At 46.1% G+C, this 22,498-nt stretch overlaps 2 protein-coding genes across 5 annotated transcripts; one reads left to right on the top strand and one right to left on the bottom strand.

The window, feature by feature from the left end:
• Nucleotides 1-6,449: 6,449 nt before the first annotated feature.
• Nucleotides 6,450-15,089, top strand: TRIM68 (tripartite motif containing 68). 4 transcript variants are annotated; one of them, XM_060176930.1, is made up of 7 exons: nucleotides 6,450-6,524; nucleotides 8,333-8,804; nucleotides 11,014-11,109; nucleotides 12,368-12,625; nucleotides 13,028-13,050; nucleotides 13,514-13,614; nucleotides 13,837-15,089. In XM_060176930.1, the coding sequence occupies exons 2-7, from the start codon at nucleotides 8,379-8,381 to the stop codon at nucleotides 14,463-14,465; spliced, it is 1,533 nt and encodes a 510-aa protein (XP_060032913.1). In that variant the 5' UTR covers nucleotides 6,450-6,524; nucleotides 8,333-8,378; the 3' UTR covers nucleotides 14,466-15,089. The 4 variants fall into 4 exon arrangements, with proteins under 4 accessions (XP_060032913.1, XP_016045667.1, XP_060032914.1 ...); XM_016190181.2 differs by having other exon boundaries at nucleotides 6,521-6,607; XM_007527554.3 differs by lacking the exon at nucleotides 6,450-6,524 and adding an exon at nucleotides 7,161-7,510.
• Nucleotides 15,090-16,736: 1,647 nt separating this feature from the next.
• LOC103117493 (olfactory receptor 52I2-like) lies at nucleotides 16,737-21,456 on the bottom strand. The gene is made up of 3 exons (XM_007527553.2): nucleotides 21,260-21,456; nucleotides 19,176-19,319; nucleotides 16,737-18,255 (listed from the first exon to the last, which is right to left on the bottom strand). Exon 3 carries the CDS (start codon nucleotides 18,220-18,222, stop codon nucleotides 17,245-17,247), a length of 978 nt encoding a protein of 325 aa, XP_007527615.1. The 5' UTR covers nucleotides 18,223-18,255; nucleotides 19,176-19,319; nucleotides 21,260-21,456; the 3' UTR covers nucleotides 16,737-17,244.
• Nucleotides 21,457-22,498: the final 1,042 nt, after the last annotated feature.

Genomic DNA, 22,498 nt, shown 5'->3' with positions numbered 1-22,498 from the left:
AACATTGGGTGTGATTTCTCAGATGAGTCCACCTCACTACCACCACCTTCTCCTCTTCTTTCTCTCTTCTTCTCCTCCTCCTTCTTAAAAAATAAATAAATAAATAAAGACTGACCTTTCTTCCACATTATTAACTTCGCTTTCTTTTCTCCGAATTACAAATGATGATTTGACAAAACATTCTTAGGTGATGTAGACTCCATGGTGTTCTACTTCCTTCTCAATAAACAATAGATCCAGAACCTTCCTGGGGAGGTGTTGAGGAAGAGTAGAGGTGAGCTTGGGCCATTCCATGCTCTCAGTCATCATAAGGCCCAGAGAGAGGGAGAGGGAGGGGGGGCACTCCATGGGCTCCAAACTGATGCCTGCAAGCAGAGTTTTGCCAGAGCTTTCCTGCAAAGAGAGCTAGATGATTTCAACAGATTCATAGGATTCCCAGATTTTACAATTTTTCGCTTTTGTGGAAACATAGTGTGACAAGATTATATTTTCCCATTAAACTCTATTGTTCTAGCTTAATTTTTTTTGTTGTCACAGTAAATTGGAAAGAGAGAAAATTCAACCTAAGGCATGTCAACATCTCCCCACCACTCTTCTGAGAGCAATGCCGAATGATCTTCCCTTAGCATCATTTCATTGTAGCCTGCCTTTTTCCTGTGTACTCATGCACTCTGCCAAGACCTAACTTCCAAGACAATCCTAGATTAATAACACCTGAGGCGTCTATCAATTCCAAATCATTTAATATTCTCAAGCACAGTCATGACTGAGAACAATAGGGAGTCAGGCGGTAGCGCAGCGGGTTAAGCTCACATAGTGCAAAGAGCAAGGACCAGCGTAAGGATCCCAGTTCGAGCCCCCGGCTCTCCACCTGCAGGAGAGTCACTTCACAGGTGGTGAAGCAGGTCTGCAGGTGTCTATCTTTCTCTCCCCCTCTCTGTCTTCCCCGCCTCTCTCCATTTCTCTCTGTCTTATCCAACAACGACAACAATAATAACTACAACAATAAAACAAGAAGGGCAACAAAAGGAAATAAATAAATAAATATTTTTTTTAAAATGACTGAGAACAATAATCTGAACAGTCTAAGAGTACTGAGAGACAATAAAAAGAAAGTAAATGTTCATCCTTGATCATAGTCTATCCATGAGAAACTTCAATATCTCAGCGGAGTGGAACAGACACATTGAGAACCTAAATTCCTGAGAACAGCTTTTTCTCTATTCATAAAATAATTATTCAAATATATTTAGCATTTTTATAAAGCTACAATGGGGAAAGACAGACCACAAGAGCCCAGACAGTGGCATACCTGGTTAAACCCCCATAGTACTAAGCACAAGGACCCACGCAAGGATCCCGGTTTGAGCCCTGACTCCCTGACTGCACTGAGGAAACTTCATAAGCAGTAAAGCAAGTCTTCCAGTGTCTATCTTTCTCTCTCCCTCTCTACTATCCCCTCCTCTCTCAATTTCTCTATGTTCTACTCAATAAAATGAAAAAAATATGGCCCCCAGGAGTAGTGGATTCCTATTGCTGGCACCAAGCCCCAGTGATAACCCAGGAAGGAAGGAGGGAAGGAAGGTGGAAGGAAGGAAGGAAGGAAGGAAGAAGGGAAGGAAGGAAGGAAGGAAGGGATGGAGGGAGGAAGGACACAGGCCCCTGACAGAAGTGATTGATACCACAGGGGAGGTAGATGAGAAAGTTTCAAAGTATTTGCTACCCCATATCAGATGAGATGAAAACAGGTTAAGAGTCCTAGGTATTTGAGAATGGATACAGAGGGAGCAGAAGAAAACTTCCTAAGGATACAGATATATTTTTTATTTATTTTTTTATTTAAGAAAGGATTAATTAACAAAACCATAGGGTAGGAGGGGTACAACTCCACACAATTCCCACCACCCATTCTCCATATCCCACCCCCTCCCCAGTAGCTTTCCCATTCTCTATCCCTCTGGAAGCATGGACCCAGGGTCACTGAGGGTTGCAGAAGGTGGAAGGTCTGGCTTCTGTAATTGCTTCCCCGCTGAACATGGGCATTGACTGGTGGGTCCATACTCCCAGTCTGCCTCTCACTTTCCCTAGTAGGGTGGGTCTCTGGGGAAGCTGAGCTCCAGGACACATTGGTGGGGTCTTCAGTCCAGGGAAGCCTGGCCAGCATCCTGATGGCATCTGGAACCTGGTGACTGAAAAGAGAGTTAACATACGAAGCCAAACAAGTTGTTGAGCAATCATGGACCCAAAGCTTGGAATAGTGGAGAGGAAGTGTTAGGGGGATACTCACTGCAAACTCTAGTGTACTTCTGCTTTCAGGTATATATTTTGCAGTAGTTTATGGATACGTGTGAACATATGCTCTCTCTCACAGAAACTGGTGTATATCTAGGTTTTGGGACTTTGTTAGAAAGTGAACCACCTGAGATGGAAATGGAATTAGAGTATACTATGAAAGGAAAGGTCTCACCCAAGTAATGAAGCTGAAGGGTTGTCATTCCACACGTGAAGTCTCTGGACACAGTCTGAAGAGAAGCATGTTGAGGTGGCAATCGTTGTGTTGGTTAGGTTGTGATCAGCAGATGCAATATTATTTGATATGGATTGGGAGAGGCATACGGGAAAGTGGGCCCTATCCAACGGTTCCAGGACTGGGGGAAGTAGAGGCTCTATAGTGGAGATGTGAGATTCCTGCTGTCTTAGGGTTCAAAAAGACAATCGATAGTTAATGTTATCATCACATTATTTGGTAATTGGGTTAACTTTGAAAAGTCCTTTTGTTAGGGTTTGCTGTACAGTACCCAGTATCTTGTATATAGCTGTGCTATTGGTTGCTTCTGATCTACTTGGTCTAGGCTTTTGAGAGAGTCTGCATATCAATCACACTGCATATATTGAGAAAAGATTCAGTTTGTGTTTTGAAAAACTTCGAGACATACAATTAATTTTCCCCCTCTCGTATTAACTAGTGATGTATATGACTACATTTTACTAGGAGTGTACATAAACACCATTCCCACCACCAAAAGACTGTGACCCATCCCTCCCACCCCCACCGGCCCAGGAAGCTGCATGTCTACCCCTCACCACAGGGTTTTTACTTTGGTGCCCTACTTATAATTTGGTCAGGTCCTGCTTTTAGTTTCCCTTTCAGATCTTCTTCCTCAACTTCTGTTGATGAGTGGGATCATCCCATACTCATCTTTATCTTTCTGACTTAGCTCACTTAACATAATTCCTTCTAGCTCTGTCCAAGATGGGTCAGAGAAGGTGGGTTCATTGTTCTTGATAGCTGCATAGTATTCCATTGTGTATATATACCACAGCTTTCTCAGCCACTCATCTGTTGTTGGGCACCTGGGTTGCTTCCAGGTTTTAGCTATTATGAATTGTGCTGCTATGAACATAGGAGTACACACCTCTTTTTGGTTGGGTGTTATGGAGATACAGATATATTTGAAATAACAATGTTTCCTTAAGTAAAAAGCATACTATTCATGTGGCGCAAAGCACAAGGACCGGCACAAGGATCCCGGTTCAAGCCCCCAGCTCCCCAACTGCAGAGGAGTCGCTTCACAGGCGGTGAAGCCGGTCTGCAGGTGTCTATCTATTCTCTCCCCCTCTGTCTTCCTTTCCTCTCTTCATTTCTCTCTGTCCTATCCTATAACAATGACATCAATAACTACAACAACACTAAAAACAAGGGCAACTTATAGGAAATAAATAAATATTTTTTAAAAAAACATGCCATGCATTCAATATTTCTGTCAGATTAATATGTTTAGAGTTTTAGCGAAATAAAATAGAAATTTAAATACATATATCAAATTAAAACTTATATGGGGTCAATAAAAGCAAGACCAAAAACCACATGGTTATCTCAATAGATGCAGAAAAAGCCTTTGAAAAAATCCAGCAAAAAATGGAAATAGGGCTGGGTGGTGGTGCACCTGGTGGGGTGTATATGTTATATTGCACAAGGACCTTGGTTCAAGCCCCAAGTCCGCACCTACAAGGGGAAAGCTTCACAAGTGGTGAAGCAGGCATGCAGGTTTTGGTCTCTCTCTCCATCCCCCCTCTCTCTCTTCACCTTCCTTCTCCATTATTGGCTCTCTCTATCCAACAGATAAATAAATAAATTAAAAAGGGGAATAGATGGAAAATTCCTTAGGATGGTGGAGTCCATATATATATAGCAAACCTATAGCCAACATCATACTCAATGGTAAAAATCTGGAAGCATTTCCTCTCAGATCAGGTACTAGACAGAGCTGCCCATTATCATCATTACTATCTATACACATAGCATTGGGAGTTTTTACCTTAGCAATCAGGCAAGAGACAGGAGCAAACCGATATAGATTGGAAGAGAAGTAAAAAAAAAAAAAAAAAAAATGATGGGGGGGGAAGAAATACATTGTATTCATCATAACTTAAAACAGAATACTATCATAGAAAACTGGTATCCCACAGTATAAACAGTTCCTATAAAAAAATAAAATCGGGGCCTGGCGGTAGAGCAGCGGGTTGAGCCGACGTGGGGCAAAGCGCAAGGACCGGTGTAAAGATCCCGGTTCGAGCCCCCAGCTCCCCACCTGCAGGGGAGTCGCTTCACAGGTGGTGAAACAAGTCTGCAGGTATCTATCTTTCTCTCCCCCTCTGTCTTCCCCTACTCTCTCCATTTCGCTGTCTATCCAACAACAATAATAGTATCAATAACACCGATAAACAAGGGCAACAAAAGGGAAAAAATGTGCTCCAGGAGCAGGGGATTCGTAGTGCAGGCACTGAGCCCCAGCAATAACCCTGGAGGCGGAAGTAGGGCGGTAGCCCAGTTGATTAAGCGCACTTGGCGCGAAGCTCAAGGACTGGCCTATGGATCCGGTTCGAGCCCCCCCGCCCTCCCCACCTGCAGGGGAGTCCCTTCACAGGCGATGAAGCAGGTCTGCAGGTGTCTATCTTTCTCTCCCCCTCTCTGACTTCCCGTCCTCTCTCAATTTCTCTCTGTCCTATCTAACAACAACAATAATAACTACAACAATAAAAAAATAAGAGCGACAAAAGAGGAAATAAATATTTTTAAAAAACTAAGTTTTAAAAGAAAAAGAACCCTGGAGGCAAAAAAAATTAAATTAAATTAAGGAGACCTGGCAGTGGCTCACCTAGTTAAATGCACAAGGACCCGGGTTCAAGTCCCTAATCCTCACCTACAGGGGAAAAGCTTCATGAACAGTGAAGCAGTGCTGTTGCTATCTCTCTTTCTACTCACTATTTTCCCCCTTCTCTCTTGATTTCTGACTCTATCCAATAAACAAATCAATATTTCTTTAAAGAATAAAAGCATTCCTCTTCCAACATTTAAAAATTAGATAGTATTGTTCCCTGGTTTACTTTAGTGAGTTCAACTTGCCAAAAAAATAGGAATCAGTTTCTCAAAATGAGATATTTTTCTTACTCAAGTTTTCGCTTTGTTTTCTCTCAATAGAAAGGGAAGATAATCTAGAATGCATGAAAAACAAGTATCATCTTCCACTATAATAGGCCAAGCAGAGGCCACTGAGGCATTGAAGCATAGTGGGGCAGTTCCCCATTGTCTGAGCTGGACTGCTTCGCCTCCTCCCACTCCTAGCAGCTTAGCCTTCTCGCGTTTTTTGCCAGGACCACAGGCAGCTGTCTCCAGCTGTCTCATTCAAGCAAAACAAAAAAATAATAATAATAAAGTTCAAACTAAGATTGTCTGAAACTTAGTGAATCTGGGACTCACGATGGGGAGAGGGGCTAACTGTACAGATAGGAGGAGGGGCTAGACATGGATATGGGGATTAACAGGATTGCAGATTGAGTAGCTCCTAAATTATTGTTCCCGCTGAAGGTAAAGATAAACGGGAATTAGATTGGCTGAGTCCTCAGGCCATCAAGTCATTTGGCTTTCTGAACTAATGTCAGATGTCCCATGTGACCTAGCTATGTCCTCTCAGGACCCGGCTTTCACAGGGAGCCCAGTCCCTGCAGGATGGAGCCAGGAGAGGTCGCTCATCCTGCAAGGAACTGCAGAGTTGACTGCATAGTGTGTCCAGCCCTATGCTCCAATGGGCCCCAAACTATCCAGGGCTGATCTCAGAGGACACTGCTCAACATGAGAAACTGGCCAATGAATTGCTTTGGGTGTAGTGCAGTCACCCGACATGAACAAAGCTCTTAGCTATTTATCAGCCAAAGCAGACAGAGGGAGTGGCACGGAGCCTGAGTGGCTTCTTTCAGAAGTTGGACCCTTTTGCCCCATCCTGGGGCTGACCGGGAGGCCCCTTAACAGGTTAAAGAGCCCTGAGCAGGGAGACAAGACCACGCAGGGCAGCCCATTGGCTGGGCTTGTCTCCATGCCTGTGATTGGATGTTGCTACAAAGACGTCTTTGTCCTGAAGCCCTGCCCGCCGCTCATTGGCTGCGGCCGTGTGGGCGGGGCCTCGGGGGCCTCAGCCTCTGGACTTGAGGCCCAGAGCTGCTTCCTGTGTGCAGGCGGGCGGGTGGTAAGTGCGGCGCTGGCAGGGCTCCAGCTTCTCCTGCTGGGGACGCTGCTGCTGTCCCCGGGTGTCCCCACTGTGGCTTTCAGGTGGAGAGCTAGTCCTGGCTGCAGAGGGAGGCGGGAGACCCCTGAGGGTTTTGCCTCTTCTGCAGATCCATTTAACTTAGCCCCCTCCCCTAAGTGCTCGCTGCTTGGGCCTGGGGGTTCTTGGGGGTGGGGGGGGGTCTGTGTCTGGAAAGTTACTGTACCCCTATTTTCTGCACCGCGAGGTTTACCGACACCCCCTCCCCCTTCAGCCTACTTCCCCTCCTACTTCTTCCTCTCCAGCTTTTCCAGGCTCCGCCCCAGCCCCTTGAGCATGTCTTTCCCAGACTGCCCCAACCCCCACCCCTGGAACAATTTAAACAATTGCACGTTTAATAAAGTTTTGCCAGAGTGATTTGCATAGAATAAAAGCTAAGGCAGGTCCATACTGAAGAACAGTGATACCCTCCCCCTAAATAGACTTGGCAAAAACAACTACATTTAAAATGTTTATGACCCTAATAAATCTAACCAATATACTATCACCACATATCTTGATTTATCACTTTTTTTTTTGTCTTGCTTCAATCTGCCACCACCGTCTCAGTTTTCCATAGCTACTTTCAAACTCTTCTTTTCAGTAACTGTAAGTTATATGGGTAAACATCTATCTTGTCAATTTCAGGTTGTAGCTACTGGTGCCCTCCTGTATCAAAGGACGATATTCACACTTCCAACACACATAGCAATTGGACCTCTACATTTATATTTAATGTTCATGTATTTAAAGAAAAAAAGAAGTCTGGGAAGTTGTTCTTGGGCTTGGAGATGGAGGGTTGAACTTGGAAGATACTTATCAACAGTTCCAGTGTGGGAATTAAGACAATTCATATGTACCACTGCTGTTAAGAGACTGATTGTGGAGCAGGTTAATTCAAGCCTGGAAAACAGCAGGAAACCTTGCGGGTGGGGGCAACTCCCCAGGAAGTTTGTTGTGCAGGCTCCTTACCGCCCAGCTTTCTTCAGGAAGCCCTTTCTGACTGCCCTGAATCACAGAATTTGCTCTCTTGATTCATAATTTTACCTTGAGGCTAGAGAGGCTAAGGAATTTGCTCAAGAAAGAAAAATGATGGAGGACCAGGTCGATCTGATGAGAGCAACAGACGAGTGGTTTCGACTTGGAGTTGTGAAATTGAGTTAGTCATGTAAAATGTACAAGAGTGCGTCGTCACATGTGGAGTTCTCACAAAGCACTTACTACATTTTAAGGGTTTTTTTTTTACATTGTATTTATTTATTTTGCCACTAGGGTTATTACTGGGGATTGGTACCTACATAGCCATTTTTTCTTTTAATTATGATAGAGATAGAAATAAGGAAAGAGAGGGGGAGAAAGTGTCAACTATCTTGGAAACTTTCTCCCTGAAAGTAGGGATCAGAGGCTCGACCCCAAGTCCTTAGTTACAACCCTCTTTCTATCTTTATTGTTGTCATAATAGATATTTTAGTGAGATAACAAAATATAAAAGCATTTTAGGTTCAGGGAGGAAACATCTAATATTCACCTGCTCAGGCTGCCCCCAGATGCCCCTTATGTACTGCATGTCATGTATTCCAGTCAGGAAGGCCATTGCTTAAGTAAAAAAGGAGACAGAAAGAGGGAGAAGTTTGCAAAGGATCCAGATTGTTTCTGTTTAAAGCAGCCACCGATTACCCCCTCTTGCTGATGACCCCTCTCCTCTTGTGTTGCCTTTTGTCTTGTGTGTTTTATTTCCTTTCACCCTCCAGTACTGCTTGGCTTCCTGTTGCACTGCAGAAGGAACCAGAAGGAGCCATGGAGCCTATAGTGTTGGTGGACGCTGTTCTGGAAGAAGTGACTTGTCCCATCTGCATGACCTTCCTGAGGGAGCCCATGAGCGTCAACTGTGGCCACACCTTCTGCAATAGCTGTCTCTCCAGACTCTGGGAGATCCCGATGGAATTCCAGGACTGGGGCTACATCTGTCCCCTGTGCCGGGCTCCTGTGCAGCCCACGGCCGTGAGGCCTAACTGGCAGTTGGGCAGTGTGGTGGAGAAGATCCGATTGCTGGGGCTGCAGCCAGGCATGGGGCTGCAGGGCAGTACCTGCGAGGTGCACAGACAGCATCTGACGGAGTTCTGCAGAGAGGATGGCCTCCTCATGTGCAAGGCCTGCAGCCAGGCCCCAGAGCACAGTGCCCACAGGATCGTGCCCATGGAGGACGTCTCCTGGGAGTACAAGGTAGGAGCTGGAGCTGGAGCTGGAGCTGGGCAGCCCACCCTTCTCCCGCCAACCCCTGCTTGCCTCTCTCTCAATCCAAGACTGCACCGGGGCCTCCCGGACTTGACTTTGGTTTCTCACGTCCGCAGATGCGTGGCACCTCTTCCACTCAGACATCCACCACCTTGCTTTCACCCCCAGCCCCATCATGGCACAGTCCTAGTCCCAAGAGGCATGGTTGACTGCACTTGAAAGCGACCAGTTGGTTTAGTTGGGTTCTGGGTGTTTTGGATGAGTTTGGGTCAAGATTACATGGTACCAATATGTGAATCCCTTAGCAGTGTGACATGTGGTCTTGACTGAGTCACATTAACTGCCTCATTTCATTTATTTAAAAAAAAAATTTTTAACTTAAAAACTGTCTTCATATCAGACACAGTATTAACAAATTCACATTTATTGGGAATATATAACTAGACTTTCTATAAATATAAGGATTATCACTGTAGCTTCTTTAAAATATAAGCTTCAAATTATATAGCTTTGTTTCTTTTGAGCTTGTTTTCAGTCTTCCTTTTTAAATTTTATTAGTGATTTAATATTGATTTACAACATTATATGTCAACCGGGGTAGAGTTTCCCACTAACAGAGTTCTGAATCTTCAGTCTCCCCACTGCAAGCCACCACAGTTCCCCTAAGGTTGCAGACATGGGCCAGCCATAATCTCTACAACTATCTGCCCACATTTATAATTAATTGCTCCCTTTTTCTTCCTCATCCAATCCTCTCTTTCCCTCCAGAACACTCATGACATTACTACCTCCATATGTCCCTCTTTTCCTCTCTCCTCCTCCTCCTCTTCCTTCTTTCTTCTTCTTCTTCTCCTCCTTCTCCTCCTCCTCCTCCTCCTCCTCCTCCTCCTCTCTCTCTCTCTCTCTCTCTCTCTCTCTGTCTCTGCATGCTGATGGAACTGGAGTTCAGAGCCCTCTTAATCTTCCGCCTATCACTTCTCCTCTGCTGGGAGTATGGATCAAGGTTGTTTTAGGGGTGCAGAAGGTAGGAGTTCTGGCTTCTGTAATTGCTTCTCACTGCACGTTGGCCATTAACTGCCTCGTTTTATAGACAAAAATGACATTTAGAATTCCTGATAGTTGATATTAGAACTGGACTAGATTGTGTCTGAGCCACTTATTGTTGGAGTGAGATCCTCTAATCTGTTATACTAAAATCCCTCGGACTTTAGTTTAATTCCTGAAATGAAGGCCCCAAAGGCTGTAGGTTCAGTCAGCACTGCCAGCGTAGGCCAGGCTTATAGAATTCTGACTCCTGTACTCTGGATCTCTCTCACTCTTTCTCTTCTTCTTCCTGACTCTCCCTCCCATCTTCTCCCTCCATTCTCTCATTCTATATGTCTCTTTCATAATAAAATAAATAAACCTGGAGAGTTGGGCATTAGCACAGCGGGTCAAGTGCACGTGATGCAAAGCACAAGGACCGGCATAAGGATCCTGGTTTGAGCCCCGGCTCCCCACCTGCAGGGGAGTCGCTTCACAGGCGGTGAAGCAGGTCTGTAGGTGTCTATCTTTCTCTCCTCCCTCTCTGTCTTCCCCTCCTCTCTCCATGTCTCTCTGTCCTATCCAACAACAACGGCATCAATAACAACAACAATAATAACTGCAGTAATAAAACAACAAGGTAACAAAAGGGAATAAATAAATATAAGAAAATTACAAATAAATAAACCTCTCCAAATAGATATGTGGCTGACAAAATAGCTCACATCAGCAGTGCGCTACTTTGCCACAATTATTGTGACCCTGGTTTGAGCCTAACCCCAACGTTAATGAAAGAAGCTTCAGTGCTGAGCTCTCTAGACGTCAGTCTCTCTCTCTCCATATATATAAAACTTGAAAAGTTTTTAAACATCGTAGATACAAAAGTTCAAGGGGATTTTCTAGAAAGATTGAAAAAGGACCTTTCTAGCCTCTTACTTTCCAGAAACTTAAGAGACACTGAGAGATTCAGTGATTGTGACATCTGGAGCTGAAGCCTCAGAGAAAGAGCCACCTTGGACGCCATTGGACAGGAAGCCATCTCCCTGTGGCAGTCCCCTTCCTGCCACCTGAGGGACGCTTATTCCCATTGCTTGCCACAGCTGGGAAGTCCTCCATCAGCCGTGGAGGACCTGCCCGGGGGTGGGAGAAATAACAGAGGTTTTCTGTCTTGCAGTGGAAACTCCATGAGGCTCTGGAGCATCTGATTAAACAGCAGGAACAGGCCTGGAAGCTGGAAGTTGGTGAGAGGAAGCGAACTGCCACCTGGAAGGCAGGTGGCCTCGGGGAGGAAGGACTTGGGTGGTTGTGTGAGCTGGCACTGGCCCCCTGGGAGCTTCCTCGACCCTGGAGGCAGGGCGGGGGGTTGAAGGCCGACAGCCTGGAGTTCACATGCCTGCTTTCTCCACCAGGGCTGTGGCATGAGGCAGGCCCTGTCAGCCTCCTGTTGTGACACTGGGGTAACCTTGGAGCTCGTGTCCTCCTGTATGAGAAAGAGAAGTCACTGCTTTTGTTCATTTCCCTAGTACAAGTGTTATGAGTTGGTGTTTTGCATCAAAGTAAAGGACTCTGGGGTGGAGGGTGGGGGTGGGGGTGGGGTGTTAAGGTCCTGGAACATGATTTAGGAGGACCTAGGTGAGGGGTTAAGAGTCTTATGTGGAAAACTGAGAAATGTTACGCATGCATCAACTACTATATTTTACTATTGACTGTAAATCATTAATCCCCTCCCCAATAAAGGGTGGGGGAAAAGAGCATTATTAGGGAGTCGGGCGGTAGCACAGCAGGTTAAGTGCAGTTCGTGCAAAGCACAGGACTGGCGTAAGGATCCCTGTTTGAGCCCCTGGCTCCCCACCTGCAGGGGAGTCGCTTCACAGGCAGTGAGGCAGGTCTGCAGGTGTCTTTCTTTCTCTCCCCATATTTGTCTTCCCCTCCTCTCTCCATTTCTCTCTGTCCTATCCAACAACAACATCATCAGTAACAACAATAATAAAAAGGACAGCAAAAAGGGGAAATAAATAAGCAAATATAAAAAAGAGCATTATTAGAGAAACTTATGCAACTCAATATTAGAAACTTACCTCTGGAATAAATCAAGACCTATACCGACCAGACTCAGAATGTTTGGTCAACAGATGATATCACCTGATAGAGAAACACATGAACTGATAAGAGGCAACACTACTGTAAAGAAGTATTAGACTCACCACCTTAAAGGCTTGTGTGTAATGGTCTGCTCACTGATCTGTAGTTAGGATTTATTATTATGAAAATGGAGGGATTTAGAGCATATAGTACCAAATTAATATTCCAGTCCCTGCCAGGGTCACTAAGAGATGAAATAGAAACCCAGAAGCAAGTACTGAAGCTGTTGAAATAGAAAGATAGAAAAACTTATTCCTCTTTTTTTTTTTGTCTGCCACGTAGAACTTGTGTATGTGTGAGTTTGTTTGTACACATGTGAGTGTCCCAGGCCTGGGGGACTTGGACATGAACAGTGTCAGTTCTGATTGCTGGCCCTGGAACTGCAGCTCCAGGTGGAAACCCGGAAACAGAGTATCACGTGGGAGTTTGAGAAGTATCTCCGACTACTGAACCAGCAGCCCTCGGGCCGGCAGCTGGAGGAGGAGGCAGCTGCAGCTCTGGCCAGCCTGCAGCAGGAGGAGAGAGAGACCCTGCAGAGCCTGGAGCTGAGTCACAAGCAGATAGGGCAGCAAGGCCAGGCCCTGGCGAGGATGGTTGCGGAACTGGAAGAGAGGACCCGCAGGCCTGTGCGCTGGATGCTGTGGGTGAGCAGCGGGGCTTCCTGGAGCCCAGAGTGAGACCCAGAGAGCCCGGGACGCCAGGAGCAGGGACTAGGCTGCTTCACCGGGCACTGCCAGCACTGCGCCCACAGGGCGGGCTGTAGGTCCCCAAGTGTGCGAGCATGTGTGTCCAGTGGGGGTTCAGCTAGGGCGGTCTTCTAGGTAGGGCCCTTCCTGGCCTTACAGTCTCAAGAGGGAGCGTGGCCCAGCCCTCCAGCCTGAGCCCAGCATGCTCTCTTCCCTCCCCAGAGTGGCCCCTTCACCTCTGCACCCCGTCTCTCCCTCCTTGCTCTCTGTCTCCCGTCCCCCTAGCAAGACCCCTGCCCTCAGGTCTCTCTGATCTAAGAAACTGCACTGACTCATGTGCTGCTTTTTCCCTCTCTCTAGGGGATTCAGGAAGTCTTAAGCAGGTATGTGCCCACACTGCGGCCTCTTGTAACCCCCCCAGGGGATGGAGGGCCGAGCCTGAGCCCCAAGTCAGAAGGACACCCAGACTCAGCACCTGCAGAAAAGCCTGTGCCTTCAGTCATCCCCTCAAGCCTTGATTGTACTGGATAAAGAAACTTCCATGGCCCTCTTCTCTGTACTTGGTCCAGGTTGATTCCCATTTGTATCTAGATTTCCAGGTAAAATCATAAAGTGTGTGATTCCAAGATGTCCCCCAGCAAGATAAAGCCTATTGGCGAGTGCCCTGAAGCTGTAGGCATCAGCTCAGGTGCCAGTCAGCTCAGGTCCTGTCCTGCCACAAGCCTGCAGGGCTCAGGAAGCCATCATCACAGCTCTGCTGGACCAGTTCATGGTGGCCAAACTCCTCTACCCTGTAGCAAGTTAGACCCAGGACTTGTGGCCCCAGGGTTTACTCTCCTCTTCCAGGAGCAAGTCTTGGAGCCTGCAGAAGCCAGAGCCAGTCTCCCTGGAGCTGAGGACCAGTTGCCGTGTGGAGGGTCTGAGAGAGATTCTGCGGACGTACGCAGGTAGTGACAGTGGGCGGGGGGGGGTGGCAGTGGGCATTGGTAAGGACACTGCTGGAGGGGCAGGGGGCTGTGGGAGGGTTCAGTGCCCTCTGGGTGGCCTGTGGCTGGGGGCAGGTTCAGTGCCCTCTAGGTGGCCTGTGCAACCCCCTCCCAGCATCAGTGGGACTGGGCCCGGGCCTCCAGCTCTGAAGCCATGTCCCCATCCTGCATGTCGTGCCCTAGCTGACGTGCGCCTGGATCCAGACACCGCTTACTCCCGCCTCGTCGTGTCTGAGGACAGAAAATGTGTGCACTACGGAGACACCACGCAGAACCTGCCAGACAACCCCGAGAGGTTCTACCGCTACAACATTGTCCTGGGCAGCCAGCGCCTGTCCTCAGGCCGCCACTACTGGGAGGTGGAGGTGGGAGACAGGTCTGAGTGGGGCCTGGGTGTGTGCAGGGAGGACGTGGACCGCAAGGAGGTGGTCTTCTTATCCCCCCACTATGGCTTCTGGGTGGTGAGGCTGCGGAATGGCAATGAGTACCGGGCAGGGACAGACGAGTCCCCCCTCCTCTGCCTGCCTGTCCCTCCCCGCAGGGTGGGAGTCTTCCTAGATTATGAGGCCCATGATATCTCCTTCTACAATGTGACAGACAACGGCTCCCACATTTTCACCTTCCCCCACGCCCCTTTCCCTGGGCCCCTGCTGCCCTATTTCAGTCCCTGCTACAGCATCGGAGCCAACAACACTGCTCCTCTGGCCATCTGCTCCCTGGAGGGGGAGGCCCCGCCTGAGCCACACTCCCTGCCAGAGCCCATGGAATTGCCGGCCCCAGCCCCCAAGAGTCTGGAGAAGAAAGCTGACTAGTGTCCCTTTGAGTTAAGCATCTGGGGAGCCCTCTGCCTGAGGGCAGATGTGAGAACCAGAGCCATTCGAAGGAGCAGGACTTTGTCCTCTCTGTAGCCCCTACCCCCTTTCCTAGTCCCTGTGGTACCGTGATTAGGTCTGTGAGGGTGATGGATTGGGTCCAGCCTTCAGGACACCCTTTGGGTGGAGTTCCCATTCCCCTCCATGTCCAGAGTCTGGTTGCTGTGCTGGCACCATGGAGCGATGCTTTCACTGAGGTTTGCTGCCTCTGAGCAACCCTTGTTCAGCTCCAGGCCCTGCCCTTCTAACATTGCAACCAAGGGTGTAGGGTCTGCCATACCCAGGGCCCCTCAGTGGCCTCTTCCTTATTAGCATGAGCTAGGAGAATCACCTTGTGTTAAATGCTACATGACCTACGTCCCTGTCCCCTTTTCTCTAAGTTCAAGATCAAGTAGCTTGTGACCCTGGCTTTTATTTTCACTTTATGGACAAGACACCAACATAGCCTTAATGCAGCAAGATATTCATCCTAAAGGTGCTGAAAGAAAATAGCCATCAAGACTTTAAACTGTTTTTTTCATGGTTATATGTAACAAGATTGATAGATAAACTGACTTCTCAGGTCACATGTCTGTGTGTCATTCATTACACTTGAGTCTGATGCATTTCACATGTTTGAGAAATGATAGGTGTCCTTGCTGGAAATTTGGGCCAGTATCTATTTGCTTTTGAGCCTTATTAGATTGCTGTGAGGATGTCAAAGCTCCCACACTCTCATCTTTTCTCACATGTTGCTTCATATGACAGAGAAGAGGGCATTTCTAAATGTATCAAGAGGTGTGTGAGATCATGTACTTGTGTATAAACATGGCAGTCCGTGTCAGGAGGGCTATAGTTGGATAAATATTAGAGTGCCAAGAGTGAGTCCTGTCCTGGTTTAGAGAAAAGTTAATGTGAACAAACTATAAGCAGGCAGGTCAGCATTCTGGATGGAAATACAGAGAAACAAAGTGCTTGGAGCACAGGTTCGACTTGTGTCATTTTACCTCAGTGTCTTTAATGCATCTGACATTTGATTTAGTGGACTCAGTTCTTTAGGTTGCTTATAAAAAACAAAAAAGAAGAAGAAGAACTATTTGACTTTTCAAAATGAAAACCTCTCCACATCTGCTTAGCTCTGTCCTGATCTTGGTGTGTTTTTCTGTCTTGGGCTACATTGGGAGAAGGGCTTCTTATTCCTGCTCTTTGGAAACTAAACGCATCAGTATCAGACTTTTAGAAGCTGGTTTCATATCAGGATATATGTCAGTGTTGTTTTGTGTGCTTTCCATTTGTTATTCCCCCATCATTAAGGGGAAAAAAATAGGGATTAAGATCCTCATATGATAACTTGTTATCACATACAGATTTAAGATTTTCAAATGAATCTCTGTCATACATAGGAAATATTGTTTTTGGGAGCCAGGCAGTAGCGCGGCAGGTTAAGCGCACTTGGCACCAAGCACAAGGACTGTAAGGATCCTGGTTCGAGCCCCCAGATCCCCACCTGCAGGGGGAGTCGTTTCACAGGCGGTAAAGCAGGACTGCAGGTGTCTGTCTTTCTCTCCCCCCTGTCTTCTCCTCTCTCCATTTCTCTCTGTCCTATCCAACAACGACAACATCAATAACAACAACAATAAAACAAGGGCAACAAAAGGGAAAATAAATATTTTTAAAAAATTTTTTTAAAAAAGGAAATATTGTTTTCCCTTAACATACTGATTATTCTGCCTAAGACTTTCTTAAAGAGAACATTAAAATCAAGTGTTTAGTGACCTAGAGACGAAGAATGGTGACGTTCCAGTTTCATTTTTTAATTGTGCTGAGTTAACCTTTTCATCTCAAAAGATACCACCTCAGATACATACAAAAGCAGAAAGGCCTGTGTTTTACTTGACCCTTCTCTTTTGTGTCTGTACAGTTAAGTTTTATAAAGCAGAGCTAGGAAGCAAAGAGAGAAATGCCTCAAACCAAAGTTCCATTTTATTGACTTCTGTTGCCGAGAACGAAAAGGCTACAAATTTGTACACTGACTCCAACTAGGTTACCAAACAGGTCACATATTAAAAGGATGTAGAGGTGCCTTACAGAGCTTAGTAGGTGGCTGTACATAAATTGTATTGAACCCAACTCAGTTCCCTTATCCCAGTTTTCTAAACTCCTGTTGCTGGTGTATCCTTTCAAGTTCATATGTTGGAAAAAAATGGCCCCCATTGGTGATCCCAAGTTTCTGTGTCCTCAAACTGGAATCCATCTTGACTGGAGAAGGGCTCTGTTCCAGGTGTGAGTATGTGAGCCCAAGTTGAATGGGTTCATCAGTGGGCTAAGAAGTAGGGTCATATGTTAACAACTACTCTCATGTAACTACATGAGGAGGTGAAGAGATCTCAGAATTTCTATGTATGTGTATATTTAGGGAGAGGACAGCCATGTACGTTAACCAGATACTTGGTTTCTCCTGAACAGAGTCTGATAAGACAAGAGTATAGGTGAAACACTAAGGAAAGAACAAATGCAAGCCTATATTCTCTGCTCCAAATTATCTGCGATTCAGAGCTACTGGTTAATTAAACCAATATTAATCTTCCATTCACATTCTTGTTAGAAATTTAAAAATCATGCAAGACTACCCTTTACAGCTTTATCTCATAACTCCTATGGTGAATTATCCAGCAACAGAGATATATAAGGCATCTGTAGAGATGGCAGGATGGTCAGTGTCTGAGTAGACTTTTTGAGTTCACAAATCAAAGTTGGAGTGGTGGAAGAGGCAGCGTGTCAGTAAACTCCATGCTCGCTCCCGTATTTGTCTGGTCCTCAAGCCATAGATGATGGGGTTTAATGTAGGTGGGATGACCAGGTACAAGTCAGCTAACAGCACTTGGGTATGCAGAGGTACAGTGTCCTTCCCTAGCCAGGCCACATAGATGGATGCCATCCCAGGCAGGTAATACAGAGCCATAACCCCCACATGGGAGCCACATGTGCTTAGTGCTTTCAACTGAGCATTCTTTGAGGAAAGTCTAAACACGGCCTGGAGAATCAGGCTGTAGGAAGCAGCAATGAAGGCCACATCTGAGCCCACAATAATGGAAGAACCAATCAGGCTGTAGAGACTACTGGGCATGGGGTCAGCGCATGCCAGCTTGGCCACAGCTATGTGTTCACAGTAGGAATGGAGAATCACATTGGAGTCACAGAAAGGGAGTTGACTCACCATCCAGCTCAGTGGAGTCATGAACAGGACAGCTCTGACGGTGATGGCCACACACATTCCCAGCATCACTTGAGGTGTGAGAATTGTCTGGTAGTGTAGGGGCTTGCAGATGGCTACATAGCGGTCAAAAGCCATGGCCAGCAGGAGGCCTGTCTCCACCGCTGTGGCTGCATGGACAAAGTACATCTGAGTGAGACAGGCCTTGAAGCCGATGGAGCTGTCTCCTGAGCAGAAGATGCCCACCATCTTGGGCACTACAGAGGAGGCCATAGCAATGTCCACAGAAGCTAGAACACACAGGAAGCAGTACATGGGCTCTCGGAGGGTGGAGTCCCTCCAGATCACAGTCAGGATGAGGGTGTTTCCTAACAGCACTATGGTATACATGGCGGTCAGTGAGACAGCCAGCCAGACGTGTGAAGATGGCAAGCCTGGGATACCCACAAGGAAGAAGGTATCATGGGTGATTGGTGTGTGGTTGTAGGTTGCCTCCAGCATCATACATGAGACAGCTTTCCTGTTAATTCATACCATCTGTAAGAAGAGATGCAAACCAGTAAGTCTTGACCCACTCCTCTCCAGCTGTGGTGATAATATTTGCTCACTCACAGCTGTGGTCTTCAGTGAGCCTGGTTTTCTCAGATCAGAGGACTTCAGAGTCAGAAAATGGCTATCTGGGGGCTGGGTGGTAGTGCAGAAGGTTAAACGCACATGGCACGAAGTGCAAGGACCAGAGTAAGGAACCCGGTTCAAGCCCCTGGCTCCCCACCTGCAGGAGGGTTGCTTCACAGCGGTGAAGCAGGTCTGCAGGTGTCTGTCTTTCTCTCCCCCTCTCTGTCTTCCCCTCCTCTCTCCATTTCTCTCTGTCCTATCCAACAACAACAGCAATAACAACAACAAAGGCACAACAAAATGGGAAAAATGGCCTCTAGGAGCAGTGGATTTGTAGCACACGCACCAAGCCAGCACAGGGGGCCTTGCTGTCATCCTTTCCATTCAATCTTTAAAAATCAGCTGATGGTCCTTCATCACCAAAAGGTAGAATAGCAAAATGGCTAGAGTATCAGTTCTAGATGCATACTCCCCAGACTCTATAGCCTTCTGGGTCACTTTTATGATTTTGTTTGTTTTGCCTTGTTAGTTATTCAAACTCTCCAAGCCTTAATTCAGTCATTAGTAACATAGAAATAATAGCCCTTAGTTCATGGAAATTTTGGCCATCTAAGTGAGAACTTATGTGAATGTGCTTAGTACGTTGTTGCTCAAAATAATGTAGCTAATAAAATGACTATCATAAAAAACAAGAATATATTGATCTGAACAGCATAACCCACTAGATAACTGTGACTTGGAGGTTAACCTAAACAAACAAAAATTCTATTCAACCTGACATTCCAATCGGCAACTATAAAGTTAAAAAAAATAAAAATAAATTCTAACATGATCAGACTTACTGTCTTTGTTCACTAGATGGCAGTTCTCAGATGTAGCCATTTGGCTTTGTTTGCTTTTCGCTTGTTTTCACTTTGTCACAAGCTTGCAGACAGTTCAGGTGTGGCTAATTCCCCTGCTTGTTGTTCAGTTCTTGTCATGTTGAACTAGAAATAAAAAATAAGTTAGATAAAATAGAAAAAGATGGGGGTGACAGGAGGTGGTGCAGTGGATAAAGCACTGGACTCTCAAGCATGAGGTTCTGAGTTCAATCCCCAGCAGCACATGTACCAAAATGATAACTAGTTCTTTCACTCTCCTATCTATGTCATAAATAAATAAATAAATAAATAAGCAAGCAAATAAAAATCTTTGAAAAAAATTAAAAAGACAAAGATGGGGTAGAAATGGGTATGACAGTTAATATTTATTTGTTTATTGCCTCCAGGGTTATTGCTGGAGCTCAGTGGCTGCACTGGGAATCTACTGCTCCTGGTGGCTATTTTTTTATTGGATAGGACAGAGAGAAATTGAGAGCGGAGGGAAGATAGGCAGAAAGAAAGACACCTACAGACCTGCTTCACCACTTGTGAAGCAGACCTGCTGCAGGTAGGGAACCAGGGGCTCAAACCGGGACCCTTGTGGGTCCTTGTGCTTAATAGAATGTACACTTAACCAGGTGTACCACCACCCGACACCCTGACGAGTAATCTTTATTGAAGCTAAATTGTTGCTTCAACTGCTTATTTTATAGCTATTAGTTCATTTCAGCTCTAAAGGCAGAGTAGTTAGTTTGCCCTCAGACTGGTCAAGGTCCCACACCAGACCATATTAAATGCAGTTGGTTTTTCTCCTTCTCACTCCCCTGCATCTCATGACCTCAACCTACTGGACCACCAGGCCAACTATGTCACTCTCGTTAGCTTTACAATGATCATACAAGGATCAAGAACTCTTCCTTCTCCAGCTGTCAAGGCAATCTTGAATATATTTGTGAAATCTCCCCTCTAGAGCAAGGAGGTTCTAGCCTAATAAATTGCCCTGCCCTTACTCTTAAGACACTCTACTTACCCTTTATTAATTGCTTTTTTGAATTCATTTAGTAGGGATAAATAGAGATTTATAATTGTTGTAAATTGTTGTCACATGAAGACAGTTTATCTCCCATGGGCTGCACTGTTTACAAATCTCTGGTCACATTCTCCTTGGGCAGTTCCAATCTGGAACCTAAATCTGACTTCAACCCTGAAAAGACATCGTCGGGTGGTTAGCGCAGCAGGTTAAGCGCACGTGGCATGAAGGGCAAGGACCGGCGTAAGGATCCCGATTCGAGCCCACGGCTCCTCACCTGCAGGGGAGTCACTTCACAGGTGGTGAAACAGGTCTACAGGTGTCTGTCTTTCTCTCCCCCCTCTGTCTGTCCTTCTCTCTCCATTTCTCTCTGTCCTATCCAACAACAACATCAATGGCAACAGTAACAACAACAAGAGCAACAAGGGCAACAAAATGGGAAAAAATGGCCTCTAGGAGCAGTGGATTCCTGGTCCAGGTACTGAGCCACAGTGATAATCCTGGAGACAAAAAAAAAAAGGACACCAATGACCTAAAAGGCTTAACCTAGGTACTTACCTCCAGTGATGTAAATCATAGGACAGATGAGTATATTCCATTCCAATTTAAAACATTCAACTCAAAGTTGTCTTCAAAGTAAAAACAGTATGCATAATCCATTTAATGAAGCTTTTGTGTTTGGGATAGCCCACTACTTCCCTTTTCCAACCAAATAAAGAGCCCTGCTGCCCAGATATTGCTCATGGTGGCTAGAATCTGTCTCCTTATATTGTCAATATGCAATTTTTGTATATTGTGCATTGTATTACATACCATAGCAGTTACCCCCTTCCTTTCCCAGCTTGAACCACAGTGGTTCTGTGTTCCCTGCTCCCTTTCTCCCCTGCACCCTCCTAAGGAGATCCCACTAGTAGGACCCACCAGACCTGGCCAGCCCTTTCTAGCAGAATGGAGGACAAATTCTCCTTTCTAAGGTGACCCTGTCCTTGAGACCAGCCCACCTGAAACTCAAGCGCAGTTAGTTCTCATTGTTCACCTTCCTCTGATGCGTCTGTCCCTGGGAGTCCACATTTCCCTCGTTCATTTATTTATACAGGATCCTTCAGGAGAAGCAGGCAGAGTGACACAAGTTCAAAGACGAACAACATAGACTCATAGGAAGTTCTGTCATTTTCAGTTATTCTCTTCTGCCCTCACCCTTCATTGGGATTCCTCTTTCCACTTTAGTTTCTTTCTCTCCTGCTCTTCCCCTGGACATGCTGGCTTCTCTTGGCCTCTTCCCAGCAGCCAAATAGTAGCTCCTTCAGGAGAATTGTCCCCCCTCTGGAGGGAAAAGTGCTTGGTGTCTGGGGCTTTCCAGATTACAATAGAGGGCAGATGCACAGGGGCTGAAAGTCTGTTTCTGCAAATCCTCAGGGGACACATAAGAGAATAATAGAGAGCTCATCCTGAAAAGAAAACAAAAAGTCCAAGCATAATTAGAACTGGGGAACCCTGCTGAATGCTTTTCAAAGACCTTCTGAACTAGCTGCTATTATTACATCGATACTTTAAAGTTGAGGACAAAGTCTGAGTTGTACAAAAAGTCACAGCAGTCCAGAGTCAAGATTCAATGTGGGCAATCATCAGTCCTCTCTCTTGGCTCACATCAATCATATATCATATCATTAAAACGCCTCCTCTGGGGGTCGGGCAGTAGCACAGCGGGTTAAGAGCAGGTGGCGCAAAGTGCAAGGACCAGCGTAAGGATCCCGGTTCGAGCCCCCAGCTCCCCACCTGCAAGGGAGTCGTTTCACAAGCGGTGAAGCGGGTCAGCAGGTGTCTATCTTTCTCTCCCCCTCTCTGTCTTCCCCTCCTCTCTCCATTTCTCTCTGTCCTATCCAACAACGAACAACATCTGCAGTAACAATAATAACCGCAACAAGGCTACAACAACAACGGCAACAAAAAAGGAAAAAAAATGGCCTCCAGGAGCAGTGGATTCATGGTGCAGGCACCGAGCCCCAGCAATAACACTGGAGGCAAAAAAAAAAAAAAAAAAAAAAAAGTCCTCCTGGGATCCGGAAGGTGGCGCAGTGGATAAAGCACTGAGGTCCCGAGTTCAACCCCCCGTAGCACATGTACCGGTGTGATGTCTGGTTCTTTCTCTCTCTCCTCCTATAATCCTCGTTAATAAATAAATAAAATATTTTTTAAACGTCCTCCTCACTGGTTAGTCCCCTAATTCTGCCATGGTGTTCACTTCTCCATATAAACATTTCTCAAAACAGTGTAT

The sequence above is a fragment of the Erinaceus europaeus genome, chromosome 17 (genome assembly GCF_950295315.1).
Source record: "Erinaceus europaeus chromosome 17, mEriEur2.1, whole genome shotgun sequence".
In the NCBI taxonomy this organism is placed as follows: domain Eukaryota; kingdom Metazoa; phylum Chordata; class Mammalia; order Eulipotyphla; family Erinaceidae; genus Erinaceus; species Erinaceus europaeus.
This window is presented reverse-complemented; position numbering and strand designations above follow the sequence as displayed.